Consider the following 22,039-nt stretch of genomic DNA (forward strand, 5'->3'; position numbering starts at 1 on the left):
CTGTGTCGCCAAATCCAACAGACGAGCTAGTGTAGCTCAAATCGCTGAAAAAGTTAATGCTGGTTCTGACAGAAAAGTGGGAGTGTTCCCGGGCTCACGTGGTCAGTACTTATCAAAAGTGGTCCAAGGAAGGAAAAGCAGTGAACTGGCGACAGAGTGGCCAAGGATGATCGATGCGTGGGGGTAGGAGAAGGCTGGCCCGTGTGGTCAAATCCAACAGATAAGCTACTGTAGCTCAAATTGCTGAAAAAGTTAATGTTGGTTCTGATAGAAGGGTGTCAGAATACAGAGTGCATCCTAGTTTGTTGGGTATAGGGCTGGGTAGCTTCAAAACAGTCAGGGTGCCCATGCTGACCCCTGTGCATTGCCAAAAGTGCCTACACAATGGGCATGTGTGCATAAGAACTGGACCACGGAGCAATAGTAGAACCACATGGCACCAGACTGCACTATGGAAAGAAGGCACTGTGATGGCCAATGTTCTGCTGAGAAACCTCGAGTCCTGCCATTCATGTGGATATTTGAAATGTACCACCTACCTAAGCATTGTTGCAGACCATGTACACTCTTTCATGGACACAACACTCCCTGATGGCATTGGCCTCTTTCAGCAGGATAATGCCCCTACCACAAAGCAAAAATCGTTCAGGAATGGTTTGAGGCCCACAATGAGTTCAAGGTGTTGTTTTGGCCTCCAAGTTCTCCAGATGTCAATCCAATTGAGCATCTGTGGGATGTGTTGGACAAACAAGTCCAATCCATGAAGGCCTGGTCTGATATATCAAGTTTTATTTTACATCCCGTGGATGGCTGAGTGCGTGTGCATCCCTAACCTGGAGAACACATGGCACCAGGATGCATCCATGGAGGCCCCACCTCGCAACTTACAGGACTTAAAGTATCTGCTGCTAATATCTTGCTACCAGATACCACAGCACAGCTTCAGAGGTCTATTGGAGTCCATGCCTTGACGGGTCAGGGCTGTTTTGACAGCACAAGGGGGACCTACACAATATTAGGCTAGTGGTCATTATGTTATGGCTGATCAGTGTATGCACGCAGGGAAGAAAATACCATTCTGTATGTCCTAAGGATTTTGCTAGTAAAGATACTAGGATGTACAGATAGGGCCACTAATGGGTTACACAAATTCACATGTATTGAAGTTAATGATACGGTTACTCAAGAAACTACCTACAATGTATTATTTACTAAATAAAATTTTATTTCAGTTGGCCTTTTTCTAGGATTAACATTGAAACCATCACAGAACACCGTTATGATACATTCATTCAGCAACTATTTACAATTTACAGCAGTATATTTAATCCCTCTAAAATATTGGTACAAAAGCTACGCAAAAACCATGAGGTACTCCAGTTTTAGATATTCATCAAGGATATAAGCTTAAAAGAGTCAGCAATGGCTTGTAGCTTGAGTTTATACATAAAGAGAAGCTCACACTAAAAAGAGTCATGGGGCTTGACTGTTCTTACTTTTATTGCTGTGATATGTTATGGAGAGTGGCAGAATAAATCAGGAAGATAAAACCTATCGACAAAAGATGAAATTCTGAACAGAAAAATGTACAAAAGAAAACAGGTTAGTGGAGTACGATCTGCAATAAAATAAAGCAATGAAAAAATACCCAAGCCCATATAATTTATATATAGCAACTTCTTATCTAGATCAATTCATACCATTACTGTCCCTTTAAAGAAATGGGCCAAATCAAACAAAATCTAACAATAAGAAATTATACTATGCCAGAAAATTAAACCGATAATGAAGTACAACACAAACCCAAATTAAAATATTGCACAATTGTTTCCCAAAAGAAAGTCAAAAATGTAGTGGAATTACGTACTTTAGTCAGAGCAATGCTAGTCAGAGTATATTAACAGGTCATACCAATATTATAAAACTAATTGACGTGAAAATTTAAATGAATTGCCATTAAAATGATGGTAGGTGTCCCTCCCACTGAACCGCACTCCCTGGGAGTGCCACAGCTGAGGAAGCACATACTGAGATCCAAGTCTGCAATCCATCACTGCAAAATTCTCCTCACTGTGTCTGTGATGTCAGTATTACACGGCTTTTACATAGAATATGGCCTGTATCTGAAGATGACCCCACACACTCTGGAAATTTGTGTGTCACATTCCCTCCATCTGTATACAATGTTAAAGAAGTAATACTCAGAAACACCTTTTTATGAAAAGTGAGTGTATACTCATTCCCGAGTCTCGATGGAACAGCCAATTTTTAAAGGAAGCATTAAAGTATGAACTTGCCAAGAGGCAGAAAAAAACCCTTATTTTTAATAAATTAACTTTGATTTTAACATAGCATAATAACTACATTATGTGTTACTAAAAGATACAGCAGAGGGAAAAAACATTTGGTGGTTAAACAGTCACCATGGGGCATCTGCTCTACAGAAGGCAATTAATGGTAAGTTCTTGATTGCTAAGCATACAGATTTGGTTTCAATCGATCTTATCAGCTCTTGGAAGAAAAAAATTAGATGATGCAGCATCTTCCAAATGGATGTCAGTGTAGGTAAGACTTTAGGACGATGATCGAAGCCAAGTCTGAAGAAAAAACAAAAAACAAAAGGCCAGTTAGTCCTCATTGTAATGTAAAAGGAATGCGTTAACTAAGCAAGTAAAGTCATAGCAAGACTGTTTGAATTGACGTTTTGATATGTGAAATTCTATGGGGTTCAGAACTTGTGTGACAAAAATACTACAATAACCATTTATTTATTTTTTTTAGAAACAGAAGTGTACTTAGTGGCTAAAATAATCTAGAAGTAATAAAAAAACACACAAAAAGTATCCGATAAAAGTTAGGAAAAGCTTTTGACTGACCTTAGAAGACCAGTAAAAAAGCTGCATTATTAAATTTAATTACTCATACAGTATTCAAAAAATCATTAAAAGCAATAGCAACAGTTGTATGTGCAACTTTTATACATGTTTACAAAGCTACTTGGACCAGCAACATACAACGTGGGATTCTATTAAATGGCAATGAAGCAGAAAGTAACATGATCAGTTCCAATTATTTTATTAAAATCAGTGCTACCGGATGATGCAGCCAATCTCCTGGCAAGGATCTACTGTGCATGTACCACAAACATCAAGGAGCACCAAGCTTGACGTTTATCAAACCTCAGCAGTGTCTTCAAGCGTAACTGCACAGGGACACGTGCTACAGCTGTAGCATTACAATAAGGTTAACAGAAAAAAACAACATAGCAAAGAAGGACACATAAGCCTGTGATCCATTTAGGCCCGCACCCAACATGCAGGGAGGGGCAATCAGGACATGTGCACACAAACACCTTTCACTGCTCAATACAAGGACCGGTGGCTATTGTGAGAAACATATTTCCTTGCAAAATCTTAGTGTGGCCAGCAATACACATCAGTTTGTTTCTAAGGATAAGGGTATATGTGTGTGTGTTTAAACTCCTTGCATTACTAAATTACAAATGGTACAATTTGGTGCAAATTTATGAAGCAACATTAAATACTGTATATTTAATGTGCCAACAAGCATGAAAGTACCACAGCAGTAATAAGGGAAATGTTTTGTTGTCAGATGTGAACAAGATAGAGATTTTTGACCAAAACTCAAATCATGATGTATGACTGAGAAAACACCCCTACTGTAAAGTATGGTGGTTGCAACATCAAGTAGGGCATTGGCATCATGTTAACATTAAGAAATGATGGATGGTGCAAAATATAGAGAAATAATTCGAGATTACTTTCTTCACTCCACTAAAAAAAGCTTAGTAAAAATTTCAGCAAAATAATAGTCTCAAAAACAGTAACAATCTGGCCGAAAAACAAAAAAAAAACATTTAGTGTCCTAATTTAAATATGTAAGTCAATGACACTGGTGAAAATCTGTGGTGCCCAAAAATCGCAAACAACCCGAACAATCTAGCGCACATTGTTTACGAAGGCTACATACATACGCAAAAACAAAACCTAATAATGTAACAAATTTAACTATGCGAGCAATAAAGTTCATTCGTTTTACCATTTTACCACAACCAATGTCACTTTGCAAAAAAGATTTTTTCCTTCCATTGTTAAAAAATAAAATGTCAGAAGGAAATATCAATGTGCCATTTGTGTTGGAGAGATGTTAAAGTGTTAGACATCTACAGCAATAAGCTGAAATTCATAACTTGGTGTCCATATATGTCAGTTTGTGGAGAAGAGTTTGTGTGTCGTGTTTCTGTATATATCTGTCAATCATTGTATGTATATGTGTGTGATGTGTCACTGTTTATAATTGTGCGTAATTATAGGGTTTATTTACTAAAGGAAGAGTTGTGTTTCAGCTCCTTGACTTCACATTACGAAGTCACATCACGGAGAATCCGCTGCTAGAAGAGCTTGGTTGGCCTTATATATTGTATAGTTAAATCAGTGAGCTTTCCTATAAGTCTATTCACACACTGAATAATGCATTATACAGGACCAGCTCAGCCCTTCATGACATCTGTATGTTATTATAAGTGCCCATATGAATGTGTTGGTAAATGTTTATGTGTGACAGAATATTGTTGACACAAAAGCTGGGTCATAGAGCCCCCAGTATTCTTTGTTACTCCATTGGAAACACATTTATTTTTGGTATTGCTGGTGATTTGTTGTCTGTGAGAATAAATACTGGTACTCAAGTTTTTTGATTATATGAAAAAAAAATAAAAAAAATTAAAAATATTTAAGCACAAAAAAAAACAACCTATGAGTCTCCTGCAAAAAGCCTTTATTTAGAGTATATATGACATTTTATCCAAGAAAAAGTAATGTGCAATTCTGAGGTTGAAAATGGGTCCACTTGTCTTTATTTGCATACACAAAAGTCTGATGACCATTATTCAGAGGAGCACAAATAGTGTTTAAATGGTGTCTGTTAAATACACTCTTATCTTTCTCTCTTTTTCTCCAAGGTTGATCTAATCCTTACGGGTTCTGTGGTGGAAGCGCACTCTGGTCGATGCTCAGTGCAAAGGGACACAGAAGCAAAAATTTGTAGAACACCATGCGCTTCCTTGATTTGGGCAACTTAGAAAGAGATCAAAGATTTTCCCAAATGGCCTTAATAAATATCACGAGTGTCTCTGATAAGTGGTGATAGAAAGATTGCGTGATACAACCTGCTATTCATTAGCCCAATTACTGCCTGCAGATGGCATAACAATATTACAATTGCCTCTGTTATTATCCAGAGTATGCAGGGTGTCTGTTAGTTCTTTGGCTGTTCTTCTCCACAAGTTATTACCCAATAAATCCAAAGATGTTTAATTTGATTATTTTCTTTCTTTTGTGCCCTTTCCCATTTTCCTTATGTGTAAATATGAAATCATAATCTAAAAAATAAAAGACACATTTAACTGACAAACTATAAAAATAATGATAATAGAACATACAATTTTTTTTTTTATTTTTTTTTGGGGAGAAACACACCTGTTTATAAAGCTTCGATACATTAAATAACTTCTAAATAATGCTTTCAATAAGAAAAAAACATGCAAAGGTTTGTTAGGAATTAGTAGCGTTAGAAGATATATAATGCTTCACTCACCCGCATGCTAACTAAGCTCAGACCGAATCAGAAGATACCACTGCGCGGTTGGGTAAACTATAAAGCCAGGGAGAAAAGAGATAAGTGAATTTAAATATACAGTTAGTAGAATTATATGAACCCTTTTGTTTGCAATTGGAGGGTATTTTGACTTCCTATACCAGTTAGTTTCACATTGTTAGCTTATGTTTGTATGTACCTGAGGTTTAAGTGCATGTAAAACTAATGTGTTATCCATACTTTTGTATTTGAAAAATAACGTTATTAAGCACCCCATTCCAGTTTAGATTTATTTAGATGTGAAATGCCCAACAGTCTTAATTGTAGAAAACCTTTTACTTTTAATATTATATCTGATAATGGTCTTTATATTTAAAAGATCATTAGGTATCTTTAAACCGAGGCCAGCCATAAAGGTGGGTAACCCTGTGCCGTAAATATAGCCACGCTCTTACAAGAACGGGAGCACTATGTAACTTAATGTAGTAATGATTACTGGTCCACTGGCGAGCACCTATATTTTATTTTACAAAGACTGTTCAAATTTTTGTTCTTAATATTTTTAAAAGCTATAACATTGGAGTTTCAATTGGCTAGGAACCAATACAGTACTTCTCAATATAGCTTTTTACCACAAAGTGAATGTTGTCATGCAGATATTATAGGAAATAAACGGTTAGGTGTGTCAGTAGGATGGCAGGTTAATAATGAGGAAAGGTAACAAAGTTAGTGTAAGCTTGCTGTCTGCTATAGAATTAGCTTTTAACACCATCGTAAAGAAATACTTAAGATTTTAACAGTGCAGAGAAAGTAATCTGTGTACAGAAAGCCAGCAAACCTTTTGCCAACAACCTACTGCTAAGTGATTGATTGACACAACTGTAGTAAGCTGTGGACAGGTTTGTAATTCCATTGAGTATATTACATCAGACATTTTTTTTAATGCGAGTAGAACTGAAGTTCCAGCCTATCAATCCCCGTTTCACATGTCAATGTTCTCAAACGATAACCCAGAGCTAATATTCATCAAATGTACATGAATTTTATTTGCCAAATAAAATGATGAGTAAAAATTTTTAAATATTTGGCTGAAGCCTTCTGCAAGTGTTTTTGCTGAAGAGTGGTACAAGAATGAGTGTTTGCAGGCAACAATGAAGCATGGTGGCGGTTCCTTGCAAGTTTGGGGCTACATTTCTGCAAATGGAGCTGGGGATTTGGTCATAATTAACAGTCTCCTCAATGCTGAGAAGTACAGGCAGATACTTTTCCATCATGCAATATCATCAAGCAGACATTTGATTGGCCCCAAATGTATTCTGCATGACAACAACCCCAACCATACAGCCATATTCATTCAAGTCTGTCTGGGATCACATGAAAAGAGAGAAGCAACTGAGGCTGCCTAAATCTACTAAATCCAAGATGTCTGGAACAACAGAGTTCCTTAAAAAACTATGTTCAAGTTTACCTAGAAGAAATTATGTGGTTTTTAAGGCAAAGGATGGTCACACTAAATATTTGATTTAGAATTTGTTCGGCGTACTGTGCAAAGTACAGTACATACACACATTGTAACAAACACTTATTTATCCTGTGTCTTTAGGAAGTACAAGCAACCAGTAAGCCCATGGTTTCATCTCCTTTGTGAAGCTTTTCAAAGTGTATGTTAAAAGGATAGCAAACTTGGCTCATAATGATTCTAATAATTACTTTAGACAAAATGTCTCCCTTTGTTTAGAAGTAAAACACTCGGTAAAGTCCACATGAAGCATCAGACAGAGGGGGCAACACAGTCTGCCCACCAGAGGAAACAGCCAACTGCTTTATTTTGACACTTTGTGCTGGTTATGTTAGAAATGTTGTACATACTCACTTTCACCATTTCTGTTACACATATTTTGTGCATGATGAATTGCCACTCCACTGAGGATGTGTGATAACAACTGAACCACAACTTACTCTTGTCTGTATGTATTCAAGCGATACATTTGTAGTTAATCACAATTGTGGACATTTGAGGAATTATATGCTTTAAATATGGAAAACAACTTAAAATGATACTATTAAAGAGATGCATTATATTATGGCACTCTTCTAAGGTACCCAAACCATCATATACATTTAGTTCGTAATGTAGAAGGTGCACTACGGAAGACAAACTTCATCTTACCAAGCACCGGCAGGAAGAATAATCATCCAAACAAAAAAAGCAGTTATCGTACAAGCTACATCAGACTATTTCCCATCATTTATTATGTTTTCAAGCTGTTGCTCTATGGCCAGATGGATGTAAAATATGTGGTTACTGCAACTTCTAAAATATCAGAAGACTGTTCTGACAAAGCAGACAGGGTCGTTCATTTATGTGAATTAAGGACTAACATGATTTATTTGTGGCTGGATTTAGGATCGAACCTTGCTGCTACTTATCTGAGCCATTGGTACTCTAGCCTCCTAGACAATTAAATAAGAGGACAATTAAGTGGATGCTGTAGTTAAGTTACGTACCAGTTTTGAAAAAAAAAATTAAGGAAATTGTACTTGTTTATAGCACTACTAAAATTACAATAAAAAAGAAAAAGATACAATTACTATTACATTGTTCACATTTGCATTTAACAAATACAATCTGAACAAAATCTGTTAAACAGAAGAAGATAATGTCCACCCTTACCACAGTTCGGGTATCCTCTCTTTCTAAGATTTTCTGAGCCTGGTCAGGTGGGAACCGCAACACTGTTGTAATTACTTTTGCCATTGTCTGAGTAGGAAAAGAAGGTTGGAATTAGCCAAAAGTACACTCTTAAAGGGATGTTAAGATCTGCCTACCACTGTTAAATAGATTGTCTAGCCAGGGATGTGAAACCTGTCACAGTCCAGATGACAACGACAACGACAAAGCAGAAATTATGATCGACTACCTTAAGCACAATCAGTGCAATGATCTGTATGTTAATGTGCCTTTTTAAGAACTTACCAGTACCTGAGAAGGAAGTAGAGATTTTAGGGAATTATGCTATAAAGTGATTGGTCCCTTTCTGCATGGTAAAACATTAGGGAAATATACTACACAGTTGAAAAGGGTTAATAATGATATTCAAAGAGGCATCATAGTGACAACAGTAAGATGTAAGAACCACTATGACTTAAAAATGAGAAACATGGCAGACCGTTGCAGTACACAAGACTGCTTAGTTTCTGCTTAGGGATTTAGTAATATGCACTCTCATACCTTTGTTTCACGTCCCATCATGTATTCAAACATCACCTTTCTTAAGTATTCAAATTCGGTGGGTTCACCAAAGACAGAAACATCAGTGTATTTATGATTAACATCTAAGGAGGAAATTGTGAAAAAGGTCAGAAAAGGCTAACGTTTACAAATGATCTCTGTCCTCTTAGATTAAAAAGACTGACAAGAAGCAACAAGTTGAACAGGTTAAACAATAGTATACATTTTAAATCTCTATGGGTGGATGCTGTAAAATTATGATAAATAATCTATAAGGGGATGGGATAATGGTTTACATACTGCTTGTGAGCATGTCCAGAACAAGGTGTAATGTATAACAATCTTTTAAATGAATGAATGCATATGTTAAATATCAGTCTAAGATTATAAAAATTAAGAGATTTTATTAATAATAAAAAACAGTGGATTTAGCTACAAATGTCCTGATATCAGCAACATTAGTGGTGACCATCAAAAGCCATTGTACATGTGAGGATATCATAAACCAGATTTACTTCTACAAACAAAAAAGTGGATGTTTGGTGACAAATGTATGATTTACCTTTGTAAGGTGTACCAAGTGGAGTAACAAACACACCCTGGGAATAGCTTTTTAACTGGTCTTCCATCATGTTAACCTGTACAAATCACAAAATGTCACACTTAATTCTTTTAAAAAAATTAACAAATAGATGATAAAATAAATGAAATGTACACGTGCATGGAATTCCACAGGGCTTAGGACCCCATACTGTCAGATTTTCCACTTTTCACCTATTTATGGTTTAGAGAACAGAGTGATATCAGAGTACTTTGCATGTACATGAATTTAAATCAAGGTTAAATAGATTGCAATGGTGTAACATAAAACTATTGTCCCTTCCTGCAAGACTTCTTTCATATGGGGGTATACACTGTTTTGGACCCAATAAATGTTTAGAGCAGAAGGAAAGCATACCAAGCCAGTGATTTAACCCCTTAAGGACAATGGGCGGTCCCTAAACCCATTAAAAACAATGCATTTTGAGCCCGTACACGTACAGGCTTTGTCATTAAGGGGTTAATATCATTACATAAGTAATTTGTAACAGATAACAATAAAACAGACTTCAAAATATTCACTTGTGCACCAGAAAGACTTAGTGGCTAGCAGAGGCCATGTGCTACACATGTGTATTTCCATCAAGGAATAAAAGTAACGCATTGGGAAAGAATATTTATGAAAATCCATTGTAAATATGCACCCTGGAAGGACAGGGTGTATTTAATGGAGCCTCTGTGGTTTATTTTATTCTCTTAACACAGTTGGTAGGTTTATTAAGGGTCATCATCTGTGAAATGCCTTGTGAAAGAAGCAATCATTTCAACGTGTATCCAAAAGAAAATACAAACTTTCTCCTTTAGCTCTTGCTCCTTCAGCTTTGCTTCATTCAGCTGTGACGTTTTCTGAGCCAATTGTACCTAAATAGGAACCAGAAAGAAGCTTTTAGTGCAGGAACTGACATGAGTATTAATGGTCAATTAGATTTGAAATATTATAAATATTTTTACCTGAAATTCAAATACTGGATCCTAGAATGCAAAAGAGGAACAAAAGATGAAACGGATAACAGAGACTGCCATTTACTTTAGAGTCAGAAGAAAAGGAGTCTAAAATGATAAAAGTAAGGCTGGATATACAGTCAGGTCTATAAATATCAGGACAGTGACACAATTTTCATAATTTGGCTTAATCTCAATGTACTTGAAATTAACCATTCAAGATGCAATTGAAGTGCAGATTTATAGCTTTAATCAAGATGGTTAATGCTAACACTCCCTCATTTTTTTTTTTTTTTTTTTTTTATCCTGACTCTTACTTTTAAAGGTTCCCCCTACTTACATGTCCCATCTCTAAATACATTCTTAACCGGTTTTTGTTCATGCAATGATCTCAGATTTTTAGTTCGCATGCTTGCTTGCAAGATTTGTGAAAGGCTGCTCCTGCCCTCCCCTGGCTTTTCCGTCCTTTACCCTGCCTTCGGTCCATCAAAAATCCCTCAAGATCCACTTCAAGGACCCTTCTTTGTGAGTGTTTGTCCATCTGTACTATGAAGCACAGCAGTTTTGCAGCATGCATAAGATCATGAGCCATTCCTTCCCTTCTCCATACTCTTCTCCTCCCGTCACTCTGATCTTCATTTCATCTGTCCAAAGTTCCAGAACTAGATTAAGTCTAATCTGTCCTTACTATTCGTGAGGTTTACCACTGGTTTGAATCTTGTGGAAAATCCTATGTTGTTACTATAGTCAATGATATGCCTACCTTCTGTAGAACGTTCTTTACATTGCTTTTCATCAACAAGGAGATAACTTTGCATTCGTCAAATACAGTTGCATTCTGTGGTCATCCAGGACTTTTAGTGTGGACCAACGCTTTTTTTCTTTTTAAGAATGTAAAAAATTGTTTATTTAGCCACTCAGTGTTTTTCTCCAGCCAATGGTCTGCTTAACTTCCATTGACAGCTCTCTGGACCTCATTTTGAGAGTTCACAGCAAAATTTCACATTAGGAAATAAACCCCAGATCTTTTAGCTGCTTAATTGTTAATAAAATGAGGGCACAGCCTACACCTGGCCATGAAACAGTGTCTCACTCAATTAATTTTGGTCCTTTCAAAACGAGGGTCTAAATATAACAAGTGCTGTAATTCCTAAACTATTCACCCAATTTAAAGTAAAATTAAAGCTGAAAGTCTGCAGTTCAATAACACCTTGACTGCATCATTTTTAATTCCGTTTGTAGTTTGATATGTTGTAAACACTCTTGTCTATCTGGTCAATGACATGCAGGATATACCAATACATTTTAAAATTAGTTATGTCATTCAGGTAGTCATTAGTTAAGCAAAATTGTTAGTTTTTGTAGTTAATACCGATTTGTATATGATTCATTACATAGAGAAAACAATGGTTAACTGTGATGGTGCTGCAGGAAAATAAAACATTAAAATGGCAAAAGGTTTGTGGTATAAAAATTATCAGGAAACACTAAATAGGGTTCAATATGTATGTCTTGGAGTAAAAAAGAAACATCATAGTAACATTTAAATACATAAAGGGATTCAACACAGTACAGGTGGAAAATATATTTTTAAGAACAAGGGGTAATAGTATAAAAACTGGAGGGTCAAGGGCTTAGATCAATCACCACGAATACTATAAAAATCTAAAGGGGCATTAAAGTATATACGATGGCTGGAGTGAATAACTTTGAATGTTTGCAGAGTGAGGTCTTTAGTTCCAGTCAGCTGAATTGTGAAAAATGTCCTATCCAACCCAGACCTGCAACAAAGAGACTCTTCCATTACCCTTAATTCTTTCCTAATTTACAAAATATGTTACTGTGGCTCAGTAATGAAGGCTTTGCTAGGAAAAGTGACGTAAATACTGCTTGTTTAGTGTGCAGTCACTCCTTGCCTAGTGGTATACTGCAAGGCTGCGTTCATGCATTCCTCTTCCAGCAATGAACTTTGCCGTCGGCCATCGGCAACACTGCAGGACAAGTTAAAGTGAAATCAATCTGTGAAGGACCGGGTCAAGTGTTTTACACAATACCACTTAGTGAAAAGAAAAAAAAAGGAGGGACAGGTAAAATGAAAAAAATAGTTATGAGATGAAAAAAGAGATATGACTGCTCTTTTAATCTCAGTCTGCACCCATTTCTCACCTCTCCATCTTGAGCTTCACTCTCTTCCTGTTTTCTTGATAACTCATCCTGCAATTTCTCAAGCTGCTCCTGTAACTCAGTGACTTTCGCTGTCATTTCCTCCTCTCGTGCCTTAAATAAAAAAAAGACAAAATTAAATGAATTTGAATATTAGAAACTAAAATGTTTGAATTTGCTTTCTAAAAGTGAAAAAAAGTCATGTTCCCAGTTATTTTAAGCACTATGATCATTTAAAACAAGGGCTGAATACCACACCACAGAGTAAGGTATTCAGCCACTAGAATATTTAGAGTAAATGCCAATTTAGGGAGAGTCATAAAAGTAATCTGTAAATAATTTCTGGAAACATTTCTTAAAATAGAGATGCTTTCACAAGATGTGATATAGAACAGATCACATTTGACAATACCGCTTCTGTGGTTCACAAAACATTTTGCTGAAGGATGCCTTGCTGGGCTCACACAACGGTATGTGGAAAGAAATTCAACATATAGTACAATATAAACACAAGCATGCACTAAATTTTTTTATCTACATTAGGAAAGAAAATTGCTAAAGTTCGCAGGCAAGAAGGACGCAGAAAAAAAGCATTTCATGAGCATATAAAGAGCTACAGAGTAAATATAGTTCATAATCTTGCTCCCCAGAAATCACTTAAATATTTTTCTTACAGGTGTTTGTTGGATAACTCACAACACTTTTTTTCTGAAGTTGTTCATACACCAGACAAGAAAAAAATACCACAGTGTGTACTTTTCAAAAGCATATACTTCATGCTACTGTAGCAATTTGAAGGTGTGTGAATACTATTGAAATTACAGGCTCAGGACAACAAATTTGAAAAACTCAGGACAGGCCTATGAATTTATTTGCTTTTTCTCCTCACTTTCACTAGCTGTGTGCAAGTTACAAGCAGTAAATCTGAAAAACAATGTGTCCCTCCCTAACATTTTATATATATATATATATATATATACACATATACACAAACACTTTTTTTTTTTTTAAACCTTTTTTGTCCTGAAAATACCGTATTTGCTCGATTATAAGACAAGGTTTTTTCCAGAGCAAATGCTCTGAAAAATACCCCTCGTCTTATAATCGAGGTCGTCTTCTAATCAGACCTCATTCTGCTTCGGCCGTGCTGCTTACGGGGCTTTGATCGCGAGCAGCTTCTCTGCTATTAGCAGCAGGAGAACAGGAAGCTAGCACAGTCCTCACATAACTCTGCCCCCCCTCCTTCCTCTGGGGGTGGGGCCAGAGAAGTTGCTCGCACAGCTGGGCCCCTGCAGAAGTCTGCGAGTCGGAGATCTGCAGTTCAGGTAAGGGGGTGGGGAGCTGGGGGGTTTGAGCGTGTGTGTATGTGTGATTAATGGAATGAATGAGTATTTAAATGTTTGTGAATGAGTGTGTGTGTGTGATAGCATGGATGTGTAAGGGGGGTGGGGGTGGTAGCATGGCATAGGGAGGCTGTAATCACACTTCTAACATCCCCAGGTTCCAGCATGTACTGGCTGCCTTGGCTTGATAGGAGTGTGATTGCTGTTAGCAGTATATATATATATCTCCAGAAATGCATTTTAACCCCCTATATGCCACTCAGCCCCATGATATGCCTTTTAACCCCCTATATGCCAGAGTGGCATATAGGGGTATAAGGCATATCATGGGGCAGAGGGGCATATAGGGGGTTAAAAGGCATATCATGGGGAAGAGTGGCATATAGGAGGGTATAAGACATTTCTGGAGGCAGAGTGGCATATAGAGGGTTAAAAGGCACATCATGGGGCAGAGTGGCAAATAGGTGGGTATAAGGCATTTCTGGGGGCAGAGTGGCAAGCCTGGGGGCAGATGTGCATAACTGGGGGGGGGGGGTTGGCAAATAAAAGGAAATAAAAAATACATTTTTCTCAATCATAGCTTTTATTAAATATGAAAATTAGTTTACATGAATTAATATTTACTAGTAAAACTTTTTTCCTATAGGGTAGTCTTATATTCAGGCTTTTTGTTTTTTCCCTAAATTAATATTTTGATTTTGGCAAATACGGTAAATACGATTGAAAAGGGACACTGTTGTCCCCCACAAATATTTGTCCTGAGGAGGTTAAATAATCCACCATGCTCTTTTTAAAAAAAAATAAACCAAAAAAATAAACCAAAAAAAAAACCAAAAAAACTGTACATTTCCCAATACTAAAGCACTGGAAAATACTCTCATAAAACTTTACCAGATCTGTAGTAATAAAGCCAGTCCTGCTCAACACCCTTCATAATAATGAGAAGTTAATGATAGAAATACAATAGCACACCATGCACAGTCTCACAGCTGTACCTCACAAGAACAAGCAACGAGGAACAACTTGTTCCAATTAATCGAATATATCAGTAGGTGGTTATTGAAAATTCTCTTCAGCTCCTAAAATGTAAATTTATGTCATACAACATTTAATCAAGCAATGACAGTGTATGAAATGATTGAATTCTCATAAAGAAATACTAGTAATATGGGTCTATTTCCCATAATTTCCCATAATTTCTGACAGAGCATTTGGAAGAAAAAAAATACTGGCTTAGGTTTATGGAGTACAAAAAAACACAACAGATGAAATAGATGGGGACAAAAGAAGGGGCGGGTAAAAGTAATCACAAATAACCGTATGTTTTATTGTGTATCTTACGTATTCTAAATTAAAGGTATTCGTGGGCAAAATAAAGTGAATAAAAAGAATAAGGTGGATGAGCACCTGTGTAGCTTAGCCTATAACCCTGAAAAGGTGTCTTACATCGTAAGAAGAAAAGGTGCCATCATTCTATGGACTTGTAATTTTAGATTAATCTGATGATGCAGGAGCACACAGAGGCAAAGGATGACCATGAAATACATTAACGTTGCATATAAAATATATACAAATAATTTAACTATAAGATTATCGTCTTGTTGTGTTTGCCACTTACCTCCAAAATTTCCTCATACTTCTTAACTGTTCTCTTTAGGTCCTCTTCTTTCTCCGCAATCTTTTTATGAAGCTGTGTTGCTTCTATATGTTGTGTCTGCATTAATTCTGCCTCAACTTCCTGAGCTTTAGCTGAACGCAAGAGATGTTAGAATCGATTCAACAATACCTAACAACCTCCACTAAGTTTTAGTAAATAGCATAAGAACATACAAAGCGCCAGTAATACCATTATATGTTTCTCAGTAAAACTAACGCTGTATATAAACTGCAATACAACTGTATTGCTTATGCACAATTAGAGGGCCCTAATAGCGTTTTCATTACATTATAATAATTGCTATAAATATTTTAAATGAATGCATTTAGACTTTTTCTGTACATTTTTTGGTTTTCTATTACACTGGCAGTTTCTCGGTATGTTGTGCATATGCATACCGTGCATCCAATCAAAGGGAATGGGGGATATGTGCTCTTAATTTAATCCAAGTAGCAATTATTTTATGAATACACATCCACATTGACGGAGCAATGCTGTAAACCATTCAATTCTCCTAGATGGTCCTGGAGCTGCTGCTCCCTCAGCCTCCACTTTTATGCATATGCGTTGATATTTCTAAACAGAGACTTTTTGACAAGGAATTAGAACCACAGCTCTCCTGCCAACTTTCCCTTTAGTGCTTAGAAATTACACAAATAGAACATGTTTTAATGGTTTTATATAGGCAACGTGGTTTGTTGTTTTTAGTTTCTTAACAGCAACTTTTGCAATATTCAAATCTACATAACAATGTGAATATCAGCTAATGGGCTCCAAGTAATCAATATTATCAAATTATTAGAAAATAATTCTTGGCTTTCATATCGCCAAACTTCACTGTGAATATCAGCGCTGAAAGAGTTTAACAGCTGTGCTTACCAATGGTCTCCTGAATGGCAGTTTCCAGCTCACGTTCTTTTTGTGCCATCTGAGTGTTGAATTCCCTCATCAGCTGTTTCAAAGTGGAATTATGTTTCAGTTCCATGTCTTCTTGCTCATGTCTGGGTAATATAAATAAATGTAAATGGGATGCCAAAAAAGCAACACGATTTTGCAACTGGGCATTTGAATGACATCCTTCATCTCAAAGATTAATTCATAACTCAGATTCACATATCAATCGCATGTAGGCATTTTTATGTCAAGTAAGTACTTACTGACACTCACTAAAGTGCTAAAAGTATTTTTTTTGGGGGAAAAAACACATTTTATGTAGTGAAAGCCATATGTAAAAGTATATATGTAGTAGTAATAATGGTATGGATTTGTACAACATTTGTTTCTACTATTTTGTTTTTGAAGGGCTATATAATTTGAATTCATCCACTCACACAACCACAGGTGAATGTTTCTATAAAAGTCTTTGTATACAATGTGCACTTAAGCAATGGCAATGCAAAAAGCCTTACAAAGGTGTTTATAATATTTGCCCCAATTTACTGAACAGTGGCAAACAGTAAAATGTGAAACCTACTTAATTCTTTGTTCAGCTTCCTCAGTGAGTTCTTTCTTAAGCAGATCTAGCTCCTGGTTATGTTCTTTCCTTAAAGTGCGCATGTCCTTTTGCAGCTTGGCAACCTCTTTACGGTATTTTTGTATGTCACCCTCTGCTTCAACCAGTTTCTGTCTCAAAGTGTTCTCCTGGGACTCAGCTTCATCAAACATCACTTTAAGTTCTTTATGAGCTCTTTCTGTTTCTTCTGCATTCTTTTTACACATTTTGATCTCTGTATCTTTGATAGCTAGCTCTCCTTGAAGCCCAAGTAACTTATTCTCATATTTGGAAGACAGTTCTTCAATTTCATTCCTCCGTGCCTCCTGCTCGCTGGCTAAAGTCAGTTCCTTTTCTCTTACAAGCTGTTCACTTTCATAAAGAGTTTTCTGCAAACTGTCAATTCTTTCCTCTAGCTCTGTAATTTTATGCTGCTTTAAGGCTAGTTCACCGCTGATTTTAGATAACTCACTTTCCTTATCTCTGTGTTGACTCTGCAGCACAGCATACTTATTTTCAAGTTCTTCCTTTTCTTGATGCAATGCCTCTTCCACAACCTGCTCTTTCTTCTGCATCTTTTCCTTCAAGTCATTAAGTTGGCTTTCTGCATTTCTTATGGACTGATCCTTCTCTTCTAACTGAGACATAAGCTGCTTCTTAACAGAAGCAATTTTCTGTTCAGCTTTTTTCTTTAACTCTGCCAGTTTATTAGAGCTTTCTGAAGTTAACCTCTCTTCAAGTGTTTTTAGCTCTTTATCTTTAGTCTGAGAAAGCTCAATTTTTACCTTCCCCCATGCCATTTCTCTCTCTGCAAAGTCTTCTTTCAAGGAACTTATTTCTTTTTCAAGTTCCAGCACTTTTTGTTGTGCTTCTATGGAGGAATTGTTTTTTTCTGTGACCGCACGCTGGGTATGATCTAGCTTCTGAAGAAGTTCTTCTTTCTCGTTATTGTTCTGCAGAGTTTGTGTCTCCAACCTTTCTAGCAAACATTTATTTTCAGACATTAATTTTGCCACCTGATCATCCAGTTCAAGATTCCTTGTTTTCTGACTTTCTAACTGGCTGGTTAATTCAGACTTTTTACTTTCACTTATAAACTGGTTTTGTTCTGCGTTCCTGCGATGATGTGCAAGTTCTTCTGCCATTTTTTGAAGGTCTTCTTCTTTGGCTTTATTTTCTTTAATGGTCTTTTCAATCTGTTCCTTCAACTCTTTGGTTGTGTTGTGATTCAGTGTAAACTTGAGTTCTGCTTTTTTCTTCCACTCTTCTAGCATATTTTTCCATTTACCTGCCTCTTCTAAAGAAGCCATCTTTTCTTGATTTAAAGCCTCAATTTTGGACATGAGGTCCTGAATTTGATTTTCTAATTTTATCTGGCTGTCTTTGTGCTGTGTGTTGACAAAGGCTATGGCCTTTTCTTTCTCTTCCAAATCAATGCTATTTTCAAGCTTTAACTTGAACTCATTTATTAATGTATGCAAAGACACTACCTCTGACTCTTTCTCCCTCAGTGATTCTGTCAAAGAAGTAACTTTATTGATATTTTCAGAAAGTTCTTTTTTTAGTTGAGTAATGCAAGACTCCTTCTCATCTGCTGCCTTTCGATGGCTTCCTCCTTCCTTTTGCAAGGCATCTTTCTCAAGAAGGAGAGTCTGAAGTTCTTCTTTTATCGATAAAATCACATTTTCTTTTTCTTGCAATTGAACCGTTGCTTGGTGTAATGATTTTTGTGTAGAATCATTCTGCTTAACTATTTGCTCAAGTTCTATCTGTAGATTATTTATTTTTCTCATGTGTTTAGTAATGGCTCCTATCAATTTAATTACTTTGCTTTCACAATGTGCAATCCTTGACATTGATCTATCCATTTGATTATTGTATTTTTCAGTCAAACCACCAGTTATTAATTCTATCAAACCTACAGCCTCTTTGCAACAAGAATCCAACTTCTTTTCTTGCTCAGCCAACAGCTGATTATATTGCAAGTCTTTTTCAGAAAGCTTAACTTGTAGTTCTCTTTGAAAGTCTTTCCGTTCTTTATCGAGAAGACAATCTACCTGTTGGCAGTGGTCTTCTGCAAGGTGTAACTTATTAGCTAGCTCCACGGCTTTGTCTTTTTCTTTCTCTAGAGATACTTTTAACCCACCAAGTTTCTCCTCAAACATAGTTTTGTCATTTTTGAGATTAACACATTCGTTTGCTGTTATTTCAAGCTGTGCTTTAAGGTCACTTTCATTTTGCATCAAAGCAAGAACCTGTGCTGATGCTTGACTTAACTGGTCTTGTATTTCACATAAAGAAGCATCTAATTTACTCTTTGCTTCTTTCAGTTCTAGTATCTGTTTTTCTGCCTCCTCCTTTTCTCCGATGATGCTGGTCAGCTGCTGCTTTACCTCTACTACAGCCTGGTCTTTTTCCTGAAGTTCCAATTCATGCTTCTCCTTTAGTTCTTCAACATGCTGATGGAGTTTATTTTCCCAGGCCTGGGCAATCTCTTCTAGTTCTCTCTGGTGAGTTTCTTTGACACTTTGCATCTGCTCTTTATGGTTCACCTCCAGCTGAGACATGGTATCATTAATTCCTACTGAACTAGCATGTGCCATCTCAAGCATTTTTTCATTGAACTGCTTTTCTTTATTATTCATCTCAAGCTGCTTTTTCTCTAGTTCCTTCTTTAGTTTGTTTTCCATCTCAATATATTTTTTCTTGGATGACTCTTGCAACTCTTTTATTCTCTGCTTCATCTTTTCAAATTTAGCTTCTTGATGCTTGATTTTGGTTTGATACTCTTCTTGCAGAGATAGTAGTTTTTTTTCTGTGGAAGACAAGTTTTGGTTAAGTTCTAAAACATGCTGCTCATAACTTTCTTTCATTTTTATAGTCTCATTTTCTCTATCTAGGGCAATTTTGCTCAGCTCTTCTATTTTTATTTTAAACTCTTTTATTTGAGCATCAGTCTGCAGTTGCAAAGTGTTGTGTTGATCGGTCATATTTTTGTTTTGTTCTTCCATCTGTAAGGACAAACTTTCCAGCTGGCCCTTGTAGGACCCCAGTTCTGAAGTAGTAGTATCTACCAATTCTTTCAGATTATCTTTATCTACTTTAGTACACTTTAACTCCTCCTGCAATATGGTAAGCTGCACAGCATATGCCTCTGCTTCTTCCTGTGACTTTTTATTGTGTGTTTGGAGGGTTTCATCCAGACGTGCAGTGACTTCTTGAAAGTCAGCTTCAGCTTTCTTAGTAGCTTCCAACAGTTTTTGGCTTTCTGTGCGTAGTAATTCAATCTCCTTCTCCTTGCCATCTAGCAATATTTTCAGATGGTTGATTTCTTCCTTGAGGCCCTTTTCAACTCCCTGAGTAAGTATTTCCTTTTCTTTTTCTATTACAATAAGTTGTTCATCATACTGTTTCCTCTCATCACCAAGTTGTTTCTCATACTGCAGTTTTAGTTTGTCTACTTCATGCTCGGTTACAATCAGCTTCTGCTCTATCTCTTGTCGGGATCTTACAGCTTCTGAGAGTTCAGCTGATAGAGCTTCTAGTTCAGTTTGTTTCACATCCAGCTTTTCCAAGGTTTTTTCGTTCATTTCTTGAATATGAGCCTGGAATAATTGTTCCTTCTCTTTTAGCTGTGCCTCCCATTCTTGCTTATGCTTCTCTTGAAGTTCACTAATATTTACTTTGTGCTCTTCTTTCAGAAGGTCAAACTTTTCAGTCCAAATCTTTTCTTTTTCTCGTTCAAGTTTCTCAATCTCTTGTTTATGATTTTCAATTATTGCACTGATTTCTGCATTGTGTTTGTTTGTTTCCGATTCAATACGAGTAGCTAATTTCTCAGATTTGCTATCAATATCTTGAGAAGATTTTTCAAGTAAGCTTTCAAGCTCCAGAATCCTCTGTCGAAAAAACCCAAAATAATAAAATTAAAAAAAATGAAAGCACAATGTATAACAAGAGTTATGAGTAAAAACAGAAGACTTCATCTGATGAAATCGTGTTAATCTACAGATATCATAACATCACTTATTTAACGTAACAGTGTATTCACTCATTAAAATAAGAATTATATGAGTGTATACGCTTGCACTCCTGTTCTCCTACTCATTAGATCACTCCTACTGTTAGCGTGCGTGTGTGTATATGTAAGTTGCAGGAGTCAGTCTGAGTGTGTGTATGTATTCTTTAGTATCGATGTATATGTTTTATGTGCCATATGTATAGCGCTAGCGTCAGTGTGCGTAAATGTGTAGTGCCAGAGTCAGTATGCCTACTGTATTGTAGTGCCAGAATCAGTGTGTACATTTTTTTTTTTTTTTTTTTTTTGTAAATATATGTTTATTGTTTTATCAGAACAACAGAACAGGAGATAAGTGGGGAGGGAAGACAAAAGAAAAAAGGGATGGGGAGAGGGGTCCATAAGTCCACAGAGCACAGGCAGAAATAAAGCCCAACGCAGTGGGCCAGCATTGTCGAGCACAGGGCATTCACAGCGGCAAAAATAATGCAGGAAATATAACACATTGCATACCAAAAGTAAAGCAATATATGCGTACATGGGCAATAAAATCGCGGCAGCATACATCCACCCTGGCATAAACAATAGGCCGAATAGAGGGCCTCAGGGGCCAATCAAAATAGGACAAGATGGAGGAAAGCGAGGGGGCGCAGAGATGTAACATCCCTGACAAAACAAGGGAAGGACACGGGGAAGGATGGCACACAAAAAGGGAGACGAGAAAGTACAGTGTGTACATTTTTATATATGTATAGCGTTAGCCAGTGTGTGCATGTGTATAAGAGTGTGGTACTAGCGGGTATGGTGTCGTTTATGTTACAGTATGGCGTTAACATGTGTGAGGTCAGGCACTCATGTTAGAACGAGAAGGCCTGGCTCTTGAACACCTTTGGAGATCTCTGTTCTAGTTCATCCCCAAAGGTGTTCGATGGGGTTGAGTTCAGGGCTCTGTGTGGGCAAAGTCAAGTTCTTCCAC

The 22,039-nt window shown here is 36.7% G+C and overlaps 1 protein-coding gene across 2 annotated transcripts in view; it reads right to left on the reverse strand.

The window, feature by feature from the left end:
* Window positions 1-1,204: 1,204 nt before the first annotated feature.
* Window positions 1,205-22,039, reverse strand: part of GOLGA4 (golgin A4) — a 71,243-nt gene continuing 50,408 nt past the window's right edge. Inside the window, exons 15-25 of one of the 2 annotated variants that reach the window (XM_053468197.1) lie at window positions 17,028-20,944; window positions 16,433-16,554; window positions 15,515-15,645; window positions 12,557-12,667; window positions 10,400-10,420; window positions 10,241-10,309; window positions 9,411-9,486; window positions 8,849-8,952; window positions 8,291-8,377; window positions 5,617-5,673; window positions 1,205-2,597 (exon numbers count right to left, since the gene is read on the reverse strand). In XM_053468197.1, the coding sequence (XP_053324172.1) occupies window positions 5,644-5,673; window positions 8,291-8,377; window positions 8,849-8,952; window positions 9,411-9,486; window positions 10,241-10,309; window positions 10,400-10,420; window positions 12,557-12,667; window positions 15,515-15,645; window positions 16,433-16,554; window positions 17,028-20,944 (4,668 nt within the window). In that variant the 3' untranslated portion in view covers window positions 1,205-2,597; window positions 5,617-5,643. The remainder of the gene's footprint in view (window positions 2,598-5,616; window positions 5,674-8,290; window positions 8,378-8,848; window positions 8,953-9,410; window positions 9,487-10,240; window positions 10,310-10,399; window positions 10,421-12,556; window positions 12,668-15,514; window positions 15,646-16,432; window positions 16,555-17,027; window positions 20,945-22,039) is intronic. The other variant, XM_053468198.1, reaches the window with a different exon arrangement.

Source organism: Spea bombifrons, chromosome 5 (genome assembly GCF_027358695.1).
Source record: "Spea bombifrons isolate aSpeBom1 chromosome 5, aSpeBom1.2.pri, whole genome shotgun sequence".
In the NCBI taxonomy this organism is placed as follows: Eukaryota; Metazoa; Chordata; class Amphibia; order Anura; family Pelobatidae; genus Spea; species Spea bombifrons.